At 41.2% G+C, this 15,219-nt stretch overlaps 3 protein-coding genes across 3 annotated transcripts in view; all 3 read left to right on the forward strand.

The window, feature by feature from the left end:
• The window catches only part of LOC125444579 (olfactory receptor 1019-like), a 118,379-nt gene that overhangs the window by 73,251 nt on the left and 29,909 nt on the right, over nt 1-15,219 (forward strand). The window lies entirely within an intron of this gene.
• Nucleotides 1,217-5,290, forward strand: LOC125444068 (olfactory receptor 14A16-like). The gene is made up of 2 exons (XM_048516505.1): nt 1,217-1,302; nt 4,307-5,290. The coding sequence occupies exon 2, from the start codon at nt 4,334-4,336 to the stop codon at nt 5,288-5,290; it is 957 nt and encodes a 318-aa protein (XP_048372462.1). The 5' UTR covers nt 1,217-1,302; nt 4,307-4,333.
• On the forward strand, nt 10,388-13,908 carry LOC125444069 (olfactory receptor 14A16-like). The gene is made up of 2 exons (XM_048516506.1): nt 10,388-10,486; nt 12,925-13,908. The coding sequence occupies exon 2, from the start codon at nt 12,952-12,954 to the stop codon at nt 13,906-13,908; it is 957 nt and encodes a 318-aa protein (XP_048372463.1). The 5' UTR covers nt 10,388-10,486; nt 12,925-12,951.

Here is a 15,219-nt window from a genome sequence, read left to right on the forward strand (position 1 = left end):
TTGTTACATATTTGTAAACTATTGTGCATTTTCAGGAAAGTTTGTAATGAAATATATAAGGAAAAAGTCTGTTGTTATTGCAGTCCAGTTGGAGGCTTTTTTGCCAACATTAAGCTGTAGCCTTGTGGTACCTGCCCTGAGTCCTTGCGGGATAAAACCACGAAAACAAACAAATATAAATTTGTTCTTTGCTACTTTGTTATGAACAGACAATATTAGCTGTCATCGATAAATACATGGGAGTGAGTGGTTTTTAATCTGGGCCATGATGTTAAGTTTCCCATAATTCTTGCCACTTAAAGTTCCACATGGGTGCAGATGCAGAATTCCACACAAGGATTCTTTATATAAAACTCTCTGATGAGCTCCTTGCTCTGCTCTCATTCATAGCAAGTTTTACCCTACAGGTTTTGCTACTAGTGAAACCAATGGAAAGGCTTTGCTGTGAATCTTTAGCATCTTTGTTTATTAAAGCCACATGGGATGGGGTTACAGTGAGATGGGGAACTGGGAGAGTTCAAGGTGAAGACAAGAACAAATCTGATTTTAAGTGGATTTAAATGTAAATCCACATTTACCTTTACATTGACCATAAATGTAAAGATGATCGCGTTCTCAAAAAAACGTGCCAGAGGAAATATTGGGTGAATGGAGTTTTGTGCACAGTTCATTGCCACTGTCAGGAACATTAGGGACCACTGATTTTATTTTAAACCAGAAATGTTGCTGTCCTAAAAAGAAACACTAATTCTTTCAATGGAAAGAACAAAGCTTGAATGTCATGTTGTGCAACGGGTAGGATATGATGCTCATTCACCCTGTGAATTCAAGGATCATCCTTATAGAAGTTAACTCTTTGAAATGTTATTTTTTAAATAAAAATTGTATTGCCCCATCCACAAACTTCTATTGTACAAAAGTTTGAACAATGAAGCTCCTAAATAGGCGAAAGGCACTTCCAACCACAGCTCAGATATTTAGTTTGACAGAAGCTGATCACCCCCAGTGGAAGTTCCACTCAGAAGCCTTGAAATGTTATCAGAAGGTCATTGCTCTCTACAGAAAGCAACAACTTCTCTTGGGATCTCTGTTACTGAACACTTTTGGGATACGTGGTGAACATCCTCAAGAATAGATCAGAAGGTACTTGTAAAAACCTTTTTTTCTCACCAAGCATATATTTACTATGAACACAAGGAGCTCATGATTGCAGTGGGTGTACATGGATATGGAATTCACTGTCACCTTTTGGACATCTCTGAAGAAATTGAATGAGAAAACCTGAAAGCACTTGCCTGAAAGGTAAAACTGTTCTGTCACTTCCTCATCTACTCTTCTCCATTGTCATCCAACAAGATCCTTCTCTGAAAATTCTACCTTATGTGAATTTGCTAGATGGTAAAGACATAATCTTCTTCAAGGATAAGCATCTTTCCTCCTCTTCTCTAATCTTCATTTCTAAAACGCTTCAGTAAGGTATGGAAGCAGTTGAAAAGTGGAATATGATGTTTAAATCCTGAAAACTAGCTATGAAGGTGAAATACTTGGGACATGAAATAAGTCAGCTTACAGTCTACTATTTAGACTGAATGAGTCTTCATGGTTGCAGTTAACTGTACAGAACCTTGTCCAATCCTCTTCCAGCAAGCCTCATGATTCCTACCTAGTATAGTGCTTTTTGGGTGGTCAACGGAGACCTTTGCTCCTCTTTTCACTAGTAGAGAAGCTGATTAGATCCAACCATTTGTTTAAAAAAAATCTTTAAATATTTTACTTCTTACTATGGGAGTCAGTATGCCACCTAATAATTCCATAGAAATATGCTTTTATATTCTATACCAGTGACCATGGTTCCTCAGCCCTTCTTCTGCATGGTATGAAGTGTAATGGCACCTTAGGGTAACCTCACTTTTTGTGTAATGGCGCCTTAGGGTAACCTCACTTGATGCATTCCATCAAGTTGTGGAGTAACTATGTAGATAGAAATATAATAATGCATTAAAAGTGTCCTTATCTAGTTCCTCATTCCTTTTCACGCTAAAATGCAGTTTCACAGGTCAACACCAGCAGTTTGATGTTTCCACTGCATATTAGCATATGGTTCTCTCCTCCGCACAGAGATACTCTGTCTTCACCAAGTGCTTGCTGTCAATTAATTATTTCATCTTCAGGGATAATGGAGTGAGGATTCTATCAAGACCTTTATTGCTTTAACATGTCCATGAGTGAGTGAGTTCATATGAGTAGCATGTCTGATTTCCACATAGCTTCTTTGATATCAAATCACTGCAGCCTATAGAAGCTCTTAAATCTGCAGTGTATTGTCCGGGGTTTACTCAGCTAACACAAAAGTAATGAAAGGATGATGCAGTGTCCTTTAGCCAGACCTGGGGGTTATAGGATCTGCATGTGTGACAGGGACTATAATAAAGAGGGGAACTGGGCAAAATTTAGTAGAAGATCTGGCTGGATGTCACCCAGTGTGTGTCGAAGTGAATTGACCATATATCCTGGCTTTGTAGAAAGTATAGCTGACTCACATTTTGTTCAGGCAAGTCCCAGGCTCCCACCCAATTTAGCATTTTGGGGTGATCAAAGGAGGAGACCCCTTCCCCTCTTTTTACGAGTGGAAAAGCTGATTGGGTCCAATTGACTTTTCAAACAATTGTTCAATATTTATTGCTTACATTGCAAACCAAATGGCCACCTTGTTTTTCCACAGAAACATGCATTCATATTCGGCCCCAGGGATTGCAGTTTCCCAGCTTTACTTCTGCAAGGTATGAGTAATGGCACTATATGCCATGGTAAGGTCACTTGTGTGCATCCCTTCAGGTGGACACTCTGAAGATAGAAACATTACAATTGAATGTATGCATTATTTCCACTATTGTTTCTTCCCATATTCCCTTTCGCGCTGACATACATTTGCACAGATCCATTACAGGTACCTTGGCATCCCCACTGTTTATTAGTAAACTGTTCTCCTCTCCCCACAAAGATTTCCTATCTTCTGCTTTCACAAAGTGATTGCTGTCAATCAGTCCTTTTATCTTCAGCAAGTCACCTTCAGGAATAAGGGGGTAAGGACTGCATCAATTTGGATACTTGCAAATATTGTACATTCAAAAGCCAGTAATTTTCTTGAGACATTAGAAGTGAATGCAATCACTTTTGACCTTGGAGGAACATGGGAGGCCTTTGCTTTAACAACAAGTAATAGTCCACCACTGAGTGACTCCACTGAACTGGGAACCTACATAAGAGTAGCCTGTCTGATTTCTAGACAGCTTCATTGATCACAATCTGCTGTAGCTTATAGAGCAAACAAAACAGCAATATATTGTCAGTAGGTTAGATCCAGGTCACACACATATAAAAATTGGTGGATGCCATACCTGTGTGTGACATATTTATTTATTTATTTATTTATTTATTATTTCGATTTTTATACCGCCCTGTCCCCGCACATGCAGAATAATGCACTTTCAAACTGCTTTCAATGCTCTTTGAAGCTGTGCGGAATAGCAAAATCCGCTTGCAAACAGTTGTGAAAGTGGTTTGAAAACGCATTATTCTGTATGTGCGGAAGGGGCCTAATAAAGAAGGAAACTGGGCACAATTTAGTAGAAAAGTTGGCTGGAGGCAGCCCAATATCTATCAGAGTGAACTGACCCTACGTCCTGATACAGTATATCTGTATCAGTTAGAAAATGTCTTATTTGAAATTGAGCAATTGTGACTAGGTATGTCAGGAATACATGTGAAAACTAGGACAATTCTTTAGTGCAATTGTGAACAGAGTTTCACCCTTCTAAACCCATTGGCTTCAATGGTGCTAGAACTGTGGAACTGCTCTTTGGATTGGACTGGAAGGATCTCAATGATGTCTTTCTTCTAAACAATTCTGTGGAATCTGTCAAAACTATTTTATAGATTAATAACTGAGTGAAAATGTCTACATTCAGTTGGTAAAACTTGAGAGTTTTTGTTCCAGCAGCAAGTTTTGGAAGCCCTCAAGCTCTCACTCCAGCTTGCCTTCCTGTCTCCCCTAAAATGTGGCATGGTAATTGAATACTTAATTTTTCCTATAGTACTTCACCCTGGCAATAATACCTGGACCAGACTTGAAAGCCAACTATAGCACTTCTCTTGGAGTTCTACCCTTATAAACCTATTGTCTTCAAAGGTACTGGAACTGTGTAACTCCTCTGAACTGGCAGGATCTTAATTATGTCTTTCTTCTTAACAATACTATGTAATATGTCACAACTATTTTACTGTCTCCCAATTATTCCCTCAACAGCAATACAAGAGAAGTCTACAGAAGAAAATGGCCAACTCTAGCACTGTTACAATGTTTCTTCTTCTGGGTTTCTCGGACACTTGGGAACAAAATATATGGTACTTCATTCTTTTATTAGTGGTTTACTTGGCAGCTCTGACAGCAAACTTCCTCATCATTTCAGCTGTTGCCCTGGAACAGCACTTGCATACTCCCATGTACTTTTTCCTGGTGAATTTATCTGTTCTTGATCTGGGATCCATATCTGTCACCATCCCAAATGCTATGATTAGTTCCCTCTTCAACACCTGGGAGATTTCATATTCTGGATGTGTAGCACAGGTGTATTCTTTGTTCTTTTTCTTGGCATCGGACTTTTTCCTCCTCACGGGCATGGCCTATGACAGATACGTTGCCATCTGTGACCCACTGCACTATGAGACAGTGATGGATAGAACAGTCTGCATCAAGATGGCAGCCAGCGCATGGGTGGCTGGTCTTCTTTACTCAGGTTTACATACTGGTAGTACTTTTGCCATCACTTTCTGCGCCAATGTCATCAACCAGTTCTTCTGTGAGATTTCACAGCTACTCAAACTATCATGTGACAATTTATACCTCATTGAAATTGGAGTTCTTGTTTTCAGTGAATTTATAGCCTTTTCTTGTTTTGGTTTAATAATTGTTTCATACATATACATTTTCAAGTCAGTGCTCAAAATCCCCACCACTCACGGAAGGAACAAAGCTTTCTCAACATGTGTACCCCACCTTATTGTTGTTTCTTTGTATATCAGCACTGGAAGCTTTGCCTATCTGAAGCCAAACTCACAATCCCCTTCAGATCTGGATCTGGTGATTGCTATCCTGTATTCTGTGGTTCCTCCACTGATGAATCCAATCATCTATACAATGAGGAACAGGGACATCAAAACTGCACTATGGAAAATGTTTCATTGTGGCAATTTTTCAGGAAGAAAAGCAAGGCTTCCCCCATCAATCTGATCCCAAGGCACAATTTGTCAAAGAAAAAGCATTTTGGGATGCTGTGTGGTTTCCGGGCTGTATGGCCGTGTTCTAGCCGCATTCTGTCCTGACGTTTCACCTGCATCTGTGGCTGGCATCTTCAGAGGATCAAAAAGCCTTTGACAATACAAAAAGCATTTTCATAGCCGTGAGATCATAAAGAAAACAGGGCACAAAAGCAACAAGACCTGCTATTTTGTACTTTGCATGTATAGTTCTGAAGGGAAGCTTTTCAGACAAGTGTTTCTTTAAAAAATAGTTTTGGGTAGCTGCAATGGTCTGTGATAGGACAACTAGATTCAAGTCTAGTAGAAACTTAGGGACTTACAAGATTTTCAGATTATAAACTGTTACTTATAAAAGCTTATATCTCCCCAAAATCTTGGTGTTGTTTTTAAGTGTTTAATGCATTAGAAACATTTACGATAGAAGTAAGGCTTCTGCTCTTCTGAGATCATTCTTAAGAAGTACCTACACCTTTACTTAATTTGTTGCTTTTAACTGTGCTTTCAAACTAAATAGTGCATGTATTCTATATTAGTCCAGAAGTTGTTTGAATCCCCAGAACACATAAAATTTGTAAATTATTATGCTGTTGGCCCATAATAGGGACGGACTGAATTCTTTTGCTTGTTCTAAACATGCTCCCCCGCTAAAATAACGTCCCACTTTTATATCGTAAACTGTTGTTTTTAATGCTCAATGAAGACAGTCTGAAAAAGGTAAGTGGATTGAATGGCAAGGAGGAATGGTGATGGAGCAGAAAAGTGGGTAATAGAAACAGTGTAGTGGCTGTCAGGAACAGAAAATAACAGTGGTAGGTTGGTGGGTGGGTAGGAGGAAGAAAAGGAGAGAGGAGAAGAGACAGACTAGAGAAGAAAAGAGTGAATGGGACATTGAGATGCCTCCCACAAGGGATTGCAAGTTCCCCATTTGTAAGGCCTATAATAGAAGCCCAGTTGGAAGCTGGAATTGATCAGAAATATGGGGATTTTGATGGAAATGAGCTGCCTGTTACCTTTACCATACTGTCTACAGTTTTTGTAGCCATTTCTTTTGGTGGTGTGCCTATTCTGCTATCAATTTTAAACTGATCTATTACAAGCTTCTGGGACTGTAGAGCTGACTGTGTTAATGGCCGTTTCCGCACGGGCATTAAATGGCGGCCTGGAGACGGTAAAAACGCCATCTCCAGGCCGCCATTCGCACAGGGGGCTCAGCTGCATCGCAGCCGCGCCGCCCTCGCACCACCCACCCGGCCCGAAGCCGGCGTTTTCCCAGAGCGCTGGGAAGCGCTCTTTTTGGGGAAGCGCCGCCCCCCCACCCGGCACTTACCTTGTCCCTGGGCCCCCGGCATGTCGCCGAGGCCTGGGGACACGCCCCCCTGCCCTGCACCGCTGGAGCAGGCGTGCAGGGCCAGGGGGCGTGTCCCCAGGCCTCGGTGACATGCTGGAGGCCCAGGGACACGCCGGCTCTGCGGCGCCGGCTGCCCGGCTGCTTCCAGGACCGTCCGTGCGGACGGTCCCAGGGTCGTCGGGTCGGAACACAATGTGCCGACCTAGCCGTTTCCGCCTCCGTGCGGAAACGGCCAATGTCTATTAAATAGATATCCTCCCTGTAATGGTGGTTGATACATTACAAAAATATTGAGGAGACTAATCCTCCTTTGCGAAGGGTTTATAGATCCTCAAAAATAACAATTGCCACACCAAATCACATGTATCCAAAGTTTATTTGAAATTATTAAAATGAAAACTTTTAACATATGTGGTACTGAAAATAAAAAGGAAAGTGTTTTCAAGTGTCAAGAATTCTGGAAAAATATACCAAATTTGAAAGTCAGAGAGCCAGAAGCTCCATATAAACTCATTTATTTGTTGATCGTCTATGTTATTTATCGTCCATGTTTCTCATTAAGACTCAAGACAGGAAGGAATATTGCTCAAGGCAGTGCACAAAACAGAGATTATTAGTGTAACCAGACTAACCTGTGATGGAATTGAAGACATGGAAGGGGAGAGAATAGCCTTTCTACCTGGAGTGCTGCCCTGGCAGACCTGGCAGAAAAGCGCCCTGAACAGAGCAGCCTGGTTGCAGAACTCCATATTGGAACTGTCTGACCTTTTGGGCAAGACTGAAAAATGACACCCCCCTCCCCCACCTCATGTCTTGCACATACTCAGGAAAGCCTCTGAATATGAACAACACCATACCTGGACAAACCAGTTCTCTTTTGACTATAACTCTTAACCTACTCAAAGGTCTTCCTCTGACTCACCCTCCTAGTGACCATCTATGTGGTGGCACCCGTTATGGGTCATTTTTATTGTCCACCACTGGCAAAACCCAACAAGATATTGGGTCAGCCATCAGTTCAACTGTCTGATAGTCAAGACAATTGCCTCATTCGGAACGGCAGGAAAAATCCTTTGTTCAAGGATTTCCTTTGCCCCAAGACACATTTTTCCATATAAGAGCATGCCTCAGAACCCACTTAGGTGTTCAATATTATCACACACCACCATGGTGCTCGATAATATTGTTCATTCAGAACTGATCATTTCAGAGGCCAGCACTGGTCTCTGTCTCTTGGACATCCGCTACAAGACTGGTAAAAATAATCTTTGTTAACTTCTCTCTCTCTCTCTCTCTCTCTCTCTCTCTCTCTCTCTCTCTCTCTCTCTCTCTCTCTCTCCCTCCCTCCCTCCCTCCCTCCCTCCCTCCCTCCCTACCTAATCGGGGGGGCGGAGTGAGAAGGGATCTGAAGAGTACAACGATCAACAAACGTTACACTTGTGACCCTTTCCCTTCTATCCCAGATGTGATCAGACCCGGGAGTAGAGATTTAGGCACATGGATGCATATGCAGAGATCCTAACAATGATTCTTCAAATAAAATTTTTTGTTCATCTTTCCGCTTTGCTCACAATCATAGCAGATTTATCCTACCAGTTTTCCCACTTGTGAAACTATCCAAAAGACTATGCTGTGATTCTTAGCATTTGTGTTTATCAAAGGCATATGAAATGAGGTTGCACTGAGATGGGCAACTGGGAACAATCAAGCTGAATAAATGATAAGAACATAAGAACATAAGAACTAGCCTGCTGGATCAGACCAGAGTCCATCTAGTCCAGCATTCTGCTACTCGCAGTGGCCCACCAGGTGCCTTTGGGAGCTCACATGCAGGAGGTGAAAGCAATGGCCTGCTGCTGCTGCTGCTACTCCTGAGCACCTGGTCTGCTAAGGCATTTGCAATCTGAGATCAAGGAGGATCAAGATTGGTAGCCATAGATCGACTTCTCCTCCATGAATCTGTCCAAACCCTTTTTAAAGCTATCCAGGTTAGTGGCCATCACCACCTCCTGTGGCAGCATATTCCAAACACCAATCACACGTTGCGTGAAGAAGTGTTTCCTTTTATTAGTCCTAATTCTTCCCCCCAGCATTTTCAATGGATGCCCCCTGGTTCTAGTACTGTGAGAAAGAGAGAAAAATTTCTCTCTGTGTCAACATTTTCTACCCCATGCATAATTTTATAGACTTCAATCATATCCCCCCCCTCAGACGTCTCCTCTCCAAACTAAAGAGTCCCAAACGCTGCAGCCTCTCCTCATAAGGAAGGTGCTCCAATCCTTCAATCATCCCCTGCGTTGCCCTTCTCCTGCCTTTTTTCTATCTCTTCCGATGTCCTTTGGGAGATGTGGCGACCAGAACTGAACACAATTACTCCAAGATTGCGAAATTAGCACCACTGCACTTTACTATAAGGGGCATGATCAATCCTTGCTTGCAGTTTTATTATCCCAACTCCGTTCCTAATTATCCCCAGCATAGAGTTTGCCTTTTTCACAGCTGCCATGCATTGAGTTGACATTCCCATGGAACTATCAACTAAGACGCCCAAATCCCTTTCCTGCTCTGTGACTGATAGCACTGACCCCTGTAGCGTGTATGTGAAGTTTGGATTTTTTGCCCCTATGTGCATCACTTTACATTTTGCTACATTGAACTGCATTTGCCATTTCTTAGCCCACTCACCTAATTTATCAAGGTCCGCTTGGAGCTTTTCGCAATCCTTTGTGGTTCTTACCACCCTACATAATTTGGTATCATCTGCAAACTTGGCCACCACGCTGCCCACCCCTACTTCCAAGTCATTTATGATAGAATTCAGTTGTATGCTGATTAAAATGTAAATCCATACTGACGTTTACATTGACCTTAAATGTAAAGATGGCAGTGTTCCTGACCCCAAAAAAAAAAGCCAGATCATATGAAATATTAAGTGAGTAAAATAGATGTCATGAGATGCATGGAGTTTTGTGGACAGTCCATTGCTACTTCCAGGAACACCAGTGACCACTGACTGATTTCTTTGATTTCCCCTCCTCTGTTTGACATACAGACTCAGAGTACGTTCCAATGAATTCCATAAAATCCATACAACATATTACAGCACCGAAAAGTTCAATCAGAATAGAATAATTTAAAATAAAAACAATGCCCTCTAGCCCTTTTGTAAACCAAACATATAGGCTCATTCCGCACATGCAGAATAATGCACTTTCAAACTGCTTTCAGTGCTCTTTGAAGCTGTGCGGAATAGCAAAATCCACTTGCAAACAGTTGTGAAAGTGGTTTGAAAACGCATTATTTTGAGTGTGCGGAAGGGGCCATAGTGTCAAAAGGAAGGGAAAATAATGGGATGGGAAGAGCAAATCATGATAGGCTATACCCTTGTCACTGCCTTCGATCAGAAATGTTGCTATCATAAAAAGAAACATAAATTATTTCAATTGAGGCATCATAAATTAAATGTTTAATTGTGGAGAGAATGAGATATGATGCTCATCCTCTCTGCTAATTGGAAGATAACCCTTATGGGCACATAACCCAGTGAATCTTTTTATCCGAAAATCGTTGCAGTCTACAGAGAGGAGACAACTTCTCCTGGGACCTCTATTACTGGATGTTTCTTGGATATGTGATGAACATTCTCAGCAACAATGCAAAAGATGCATATATAAAACTTATTTCCAACAAAGTGTGCATTTACCATGAGCTCATTATTATAGAGGATGTGGATGAATGTGGAATTCACTGTTACCTTTTGGACATCTCTGGGAAAAAGAAGAAATTAAATGAGAAAGACTGAGGGTGCAACCCTAAAAGGTAAACTATCAGTCTCTCCTTATCTACCCTATTTCCTTCTCAGTCAACAAGATTCTTCTTTGCAAAGTCTACTGTATTTGTATATTTGAGAGGAAATGACTTAAGCATCCTTCAGGATGAGAATATTTTTCCTCTCTCCATTTTTTAATTTATAAAATGCGACAATATTGTGTAGAAGCAGTTGGAACATGTGATATATGGTGCTTAAATACTGAAAACTAGCTATGCAGGTGAAATACTTGGGTAAGTTAGCTTATAGCCTGTAAGCTGAAGTAAGTCAGTTTACAGCCTACAATTATCTGAATGAGGCTTCATGACTACAGTTGGCATCATGTATTTATTGGACAGGAATTGGACCAATTCCTTTCCAGACTAAGGTCCTGACCCACATGGCTTTTGTCCAGGCAAGTCCCAGCACAGAGAGGTCAAAGGAGGTCAAATTCTTTTTGGGAAGTCAAAGGAGACTTTTGATAAAGACGCCTGTGAATCACCACGAGGCGCGGTTGCTGCTTGGGATGGGGAAAAGCAAGACCAGCTGATGCTGCCCAGTAAGGGCGGAAGGGGGAGACAGCCATGCTTGAAGAGGGCTAGTGGCACTGGAAGAAAGAAGCGGTGAGCCGAGACTTTAAAGAGGCTTGCTCTCCTTTTTCCGAGCCATGTGCTCACCGGCTGATGATTTGCCCACCCGCCTCTCCCTAATTTTCTATGGTAATACATGCTTATTTTGTTGTAGCTTAGTTCTTGGCAGTTTGGCGCATGGGTATGGCTCTGGAAGGGCAAGGGGAAGGGAGCTAGGGAGCTATGCCTTCCCCTCAGGAACGACAACAGTGGCAAGAAGCGACCGGCCCTGCCGAACCGGGCCAAAGGGGAACATCTCTGGCCAGGAGCGTCCATCCGGCAGAGCCCCACAGTAGAACGAACTCGGAGATGGGGCTCCCGCCCTGCTGAGCTGTAGCATGTACCCGTATGACCAGATCCAGACCCATGCTTAGCCTCACGCTTCTGCTCAATAAAATGGCTATGGTCAATTTATCACCCCAGCAATTGACTAGAGTGTATTATTGGTAAAGGGCCTCGCACAAAAGAGATCCACCCTCGGACAGCAATCTTTTTCACTACTGGAAAAACTGGTTGGATCCAACCGACGTATTAAACCATCTCTCAATAGTATATTCCCCAGTATGCAACCCAATATGCCAACTTGTATTTCCATAGAAACATGCTTTCATGTTCTTTCCCACTGACCATAATTCCCCAGCTTTATTTCTGCATGGTAGGAGGAACTGTATAATCGCACCCTATGGTAACCTCACTTGTGTGCTTCTCTTTGAGTTTTGGAGACACTATGCAGGTAAAAACATAAAAACTGAATGTATGTATTGAACCTCTATTCCTATCTTTTCCTTTATTCCTTTTCACACTAATGTACAATTTCACAGGTCCACACAGGCAGTTTGGTACTCTCACTATTAATTAGCAAACATTCTCCAATCTCAACAGAGAAATCCTATCTTCTATTTTCACAAAGTGCCTGCTATCAATTGGACATTTTCTCTTCAGCAAGTTCCCTTCAGGGACAAGAGACTGAGGACTGCATCAAAGTCAATGCAAATATTTTGTTAAAATTCCAGTACTAAATTTTCAAGCAGGAAATATTACACTTTTTGATCTTGGAAGGACAAGAGAGATTGCTATTGCTTTTACAAATAAATATTAGTCCACCACTGAGTGAATCTATCGAATTGGGAACCTACATATGAATAGCATATTTGACTTTTAAACAGCTTCATTTATCTCAATCTGCTGTAACTTAATGGAAGCAAACAAAACTGCAGCATTTGGTCAGTGGGATAAATCCAGATAACACTCTGGTTAAAAAGCGAGGAGACAGTATCTTTAAGCTAAAACTTTAGATGTGCATGTGGGACAGCAGCTATAATAAAATGGGAACTCGGGAAAATTTAGTAGTAAACTGACTGGAAACGAACAATCTCCATCAAAGTGAATTGACGATATATCCTGGCTTCTCAGAAGGTGAGGGTTCTGGTGGGTTCTCCCTTGATGCTTCAAAACATTTTCACAAAACCAAACTGTATTCTTAACCCCATTCCTAAATACCTATGTATCAGGGAATAGCCAAAGTTTATCTGAGTTATTGGAAAGTTTCAAAAATGATTAATAACACAGTTTATATAACAGTTAATGGGTTGGATCCAACCAGCTTAAATGATAGGAAAAAAGGAACATAAGGTCCACTTTGATCCTGCAAAGAGGATATCTTGGGGATCACTGGACCTTAAGGTACAAAATCTAAATGTAATAGTAGCAAAGGAAATATGCAATGAGAATGAGCAAGACAAGATGGCGGAATGCAATCCAGTGAAACAGTTCTCTTCATTCATAACATCTAAATCAAGCTTGCTTTTTTCCACCAACAGCAATACAGAAGACTTCTTTACAAGGACATGACCAACTCTAGCACTGTTACAACATTTCTTCTTCTGGGTTTCTCTGACTCTTGGGAACAAAATATATGGTATTTCATTCTTTTATTAGTGGTTTACTTGGCAGCTCTGACAGCAAACTTCCTCATCATTTCAGCTGTTTCTACAGACCAGCACTTACATACTCCCATGTACTTTTTCCTGGTGAATTTATCTGTTGTTGATCTGGGATGCATATCTGTCACCATCCCGAATGCCATGATTAATTCTCTCTTCAACACCTGGGAGATTTCATATTCTGGATGTGTAGCACAGGTGTATTCCTTGTTCTTTTTCTTGATAGTAGACTTTTTCCTCCTCACAGACATGGCCTATGATAGATACGTTGCCATCTGTGACCCGCTGCACTATGAGACAGTGATGGATAGAACAGTCTGCATCAAAATGGCAGCCAGCGCATGGGCTGCTGGTCTTCTTTACTCAGGTTTACATACTGGTAGTACTTTTGCCATCACCTTCTGCTCCAATGTCATCAACCAGTTCTTCTGTGAGATCCCACAGCTACTAAAACTATCATGTGACAATCTGTACCTTATTGAAGTTGGAGTTCTTGTTTTCGGTGTGTTTGTAATCTTCCCTTGTTTTGGTTTCATAATTGTTTCATACGTGTACATTTTCAAGTCAGTGCTCAAAATCCCTACCACACAGGGAAGGAACAAAGCTTTCTCAACATGTATACCTCACCTTACTGTGGTCTCGTTGTTTGTCAGTACCGGAAGCTTTGCTTATCTGAAGCCAAACTCACAATCCTCTTCAGATCTGGACTTGATGTTTGCTATCCTGTATTCTGTGGTTCCTCCACTGATGAATCCAATCATCTATACAATGAGGAACAGGGACATCAAAACTGCCATTTGGAAAATGATTGATTGTGGCAATTTTTCCGAAAGAAAAGCAAGGTTTTCCCCAACAATCTGATCCCAGATATAACTTTGTCCCCTAGAAAAATTCATTCCCCTAGTCAAAACTTCACCAAGAATGTAGGGCACAATGTCAGCAAAATCTGTTTTTTTGTCATGTGCTTGAATGGCTCTGAAGAGAAGATATTAAAACTAGTGATTAAAGCTAGATATTAGATATAACTAGATATAACTAGATATTAAAGCTACGTGTTGGTCTGCAGTCAAAAGACTCATTTCAAATTCAGAATCTGAGACCAACAAATTTTGGAGCATAAGCTTTTACATCACACCCTCTCCCAATTTTAGAAACTTTTCAATGCAGTAACGACATTTAGGGTAAGTTTTCTATTCCACATGCAAGGTCTCTGCTCTGAGGAGTTCATTCCTTCATTGTGTCCTCTAGTTATGAGGATGAATTTTATTCTACTTCCATGGCCTCTACCCTTATGAATTCATTCCTTTGTTGTGTCCACACCTCTAGTTATGAGGATGTATTTAAAATGTTGCTGCAACAAATGATCCATTCCTTTTACTACTAAATATTGTCTGTGTCCTAGATCAGTCCTTCAAGTTGTTTGAATCCTCAGAAGATATTAAAAACTTTTTTGGACCTTATAATCCCATTTGTCCATACCAGGGAAAGAAATGCATGCAGTATATGCACCCTCCCACTGAAATTCAGGCCCACCACTATACCCCACTCTGAATTCCCTGCTGCCTTAGATGAGGGGATGGCTCCTTGCTCTTGCCAGATGCTCTAATTATTGTGTCAGACAACCTTTAGAATTAATCAATTGTTCTGGAAAAGCTTCCAAAGTGAAAATCATTGGCTGCCGATGCTTCATAATTTTTCCCTTCAAGTGCTTAATTTGTGGGAATTAATAGGATATTGAATTATGGATAAACTGGAACCTTTCTTTCTTTTAGTCCTCTGGAAGCCATGGTTTAAAAAGAGCACTTACGGTGAAATTGTACTGTGCTGTCATGTAAATTCAGTGGATTCTGTCCATTGACATGCATTATAAACAAATTAAAAGAATTGACACATTTTAATTGGCTCTTGATTGCTGATACTGGAGCCTGAAGTTTGTATTCTTATGCACTGTCCTGTGGATCATTCATCAAAACCTGTCTCTGACTCATCCTCCTGTTCATGACCATCTGTGTTTCTGGTCCAGCAGCCATGGCTGTAGGATTATCTTACTATGGATCCTGGGAGCTAAAGGGTAGCAGCAATATCAGATGAAGAAACTTTGCGAAATACCACTCCTCCTTTTAGACGCACAGGAAAAAAGAACACTACATTTATTACATTTACAGGTCGCCC

This window comes from Sphaerodactylus townsendi, linkage group LG15, assembly GCF_021028975.2.
Source record: "Sphaerodactylus townsendi isolate TG3544 linkage group LG15, MPM_Stown_v2.3, whole genome shotgun sequence".
In the NCBI taxonomy this organism is placed as follows: Eukaryota; Metazoa; Chordata; class Lepidosauria; order Squamata; family Sphaerodactylidae; genus Sphaerodactylus; species Sphaerodactylus townsendi.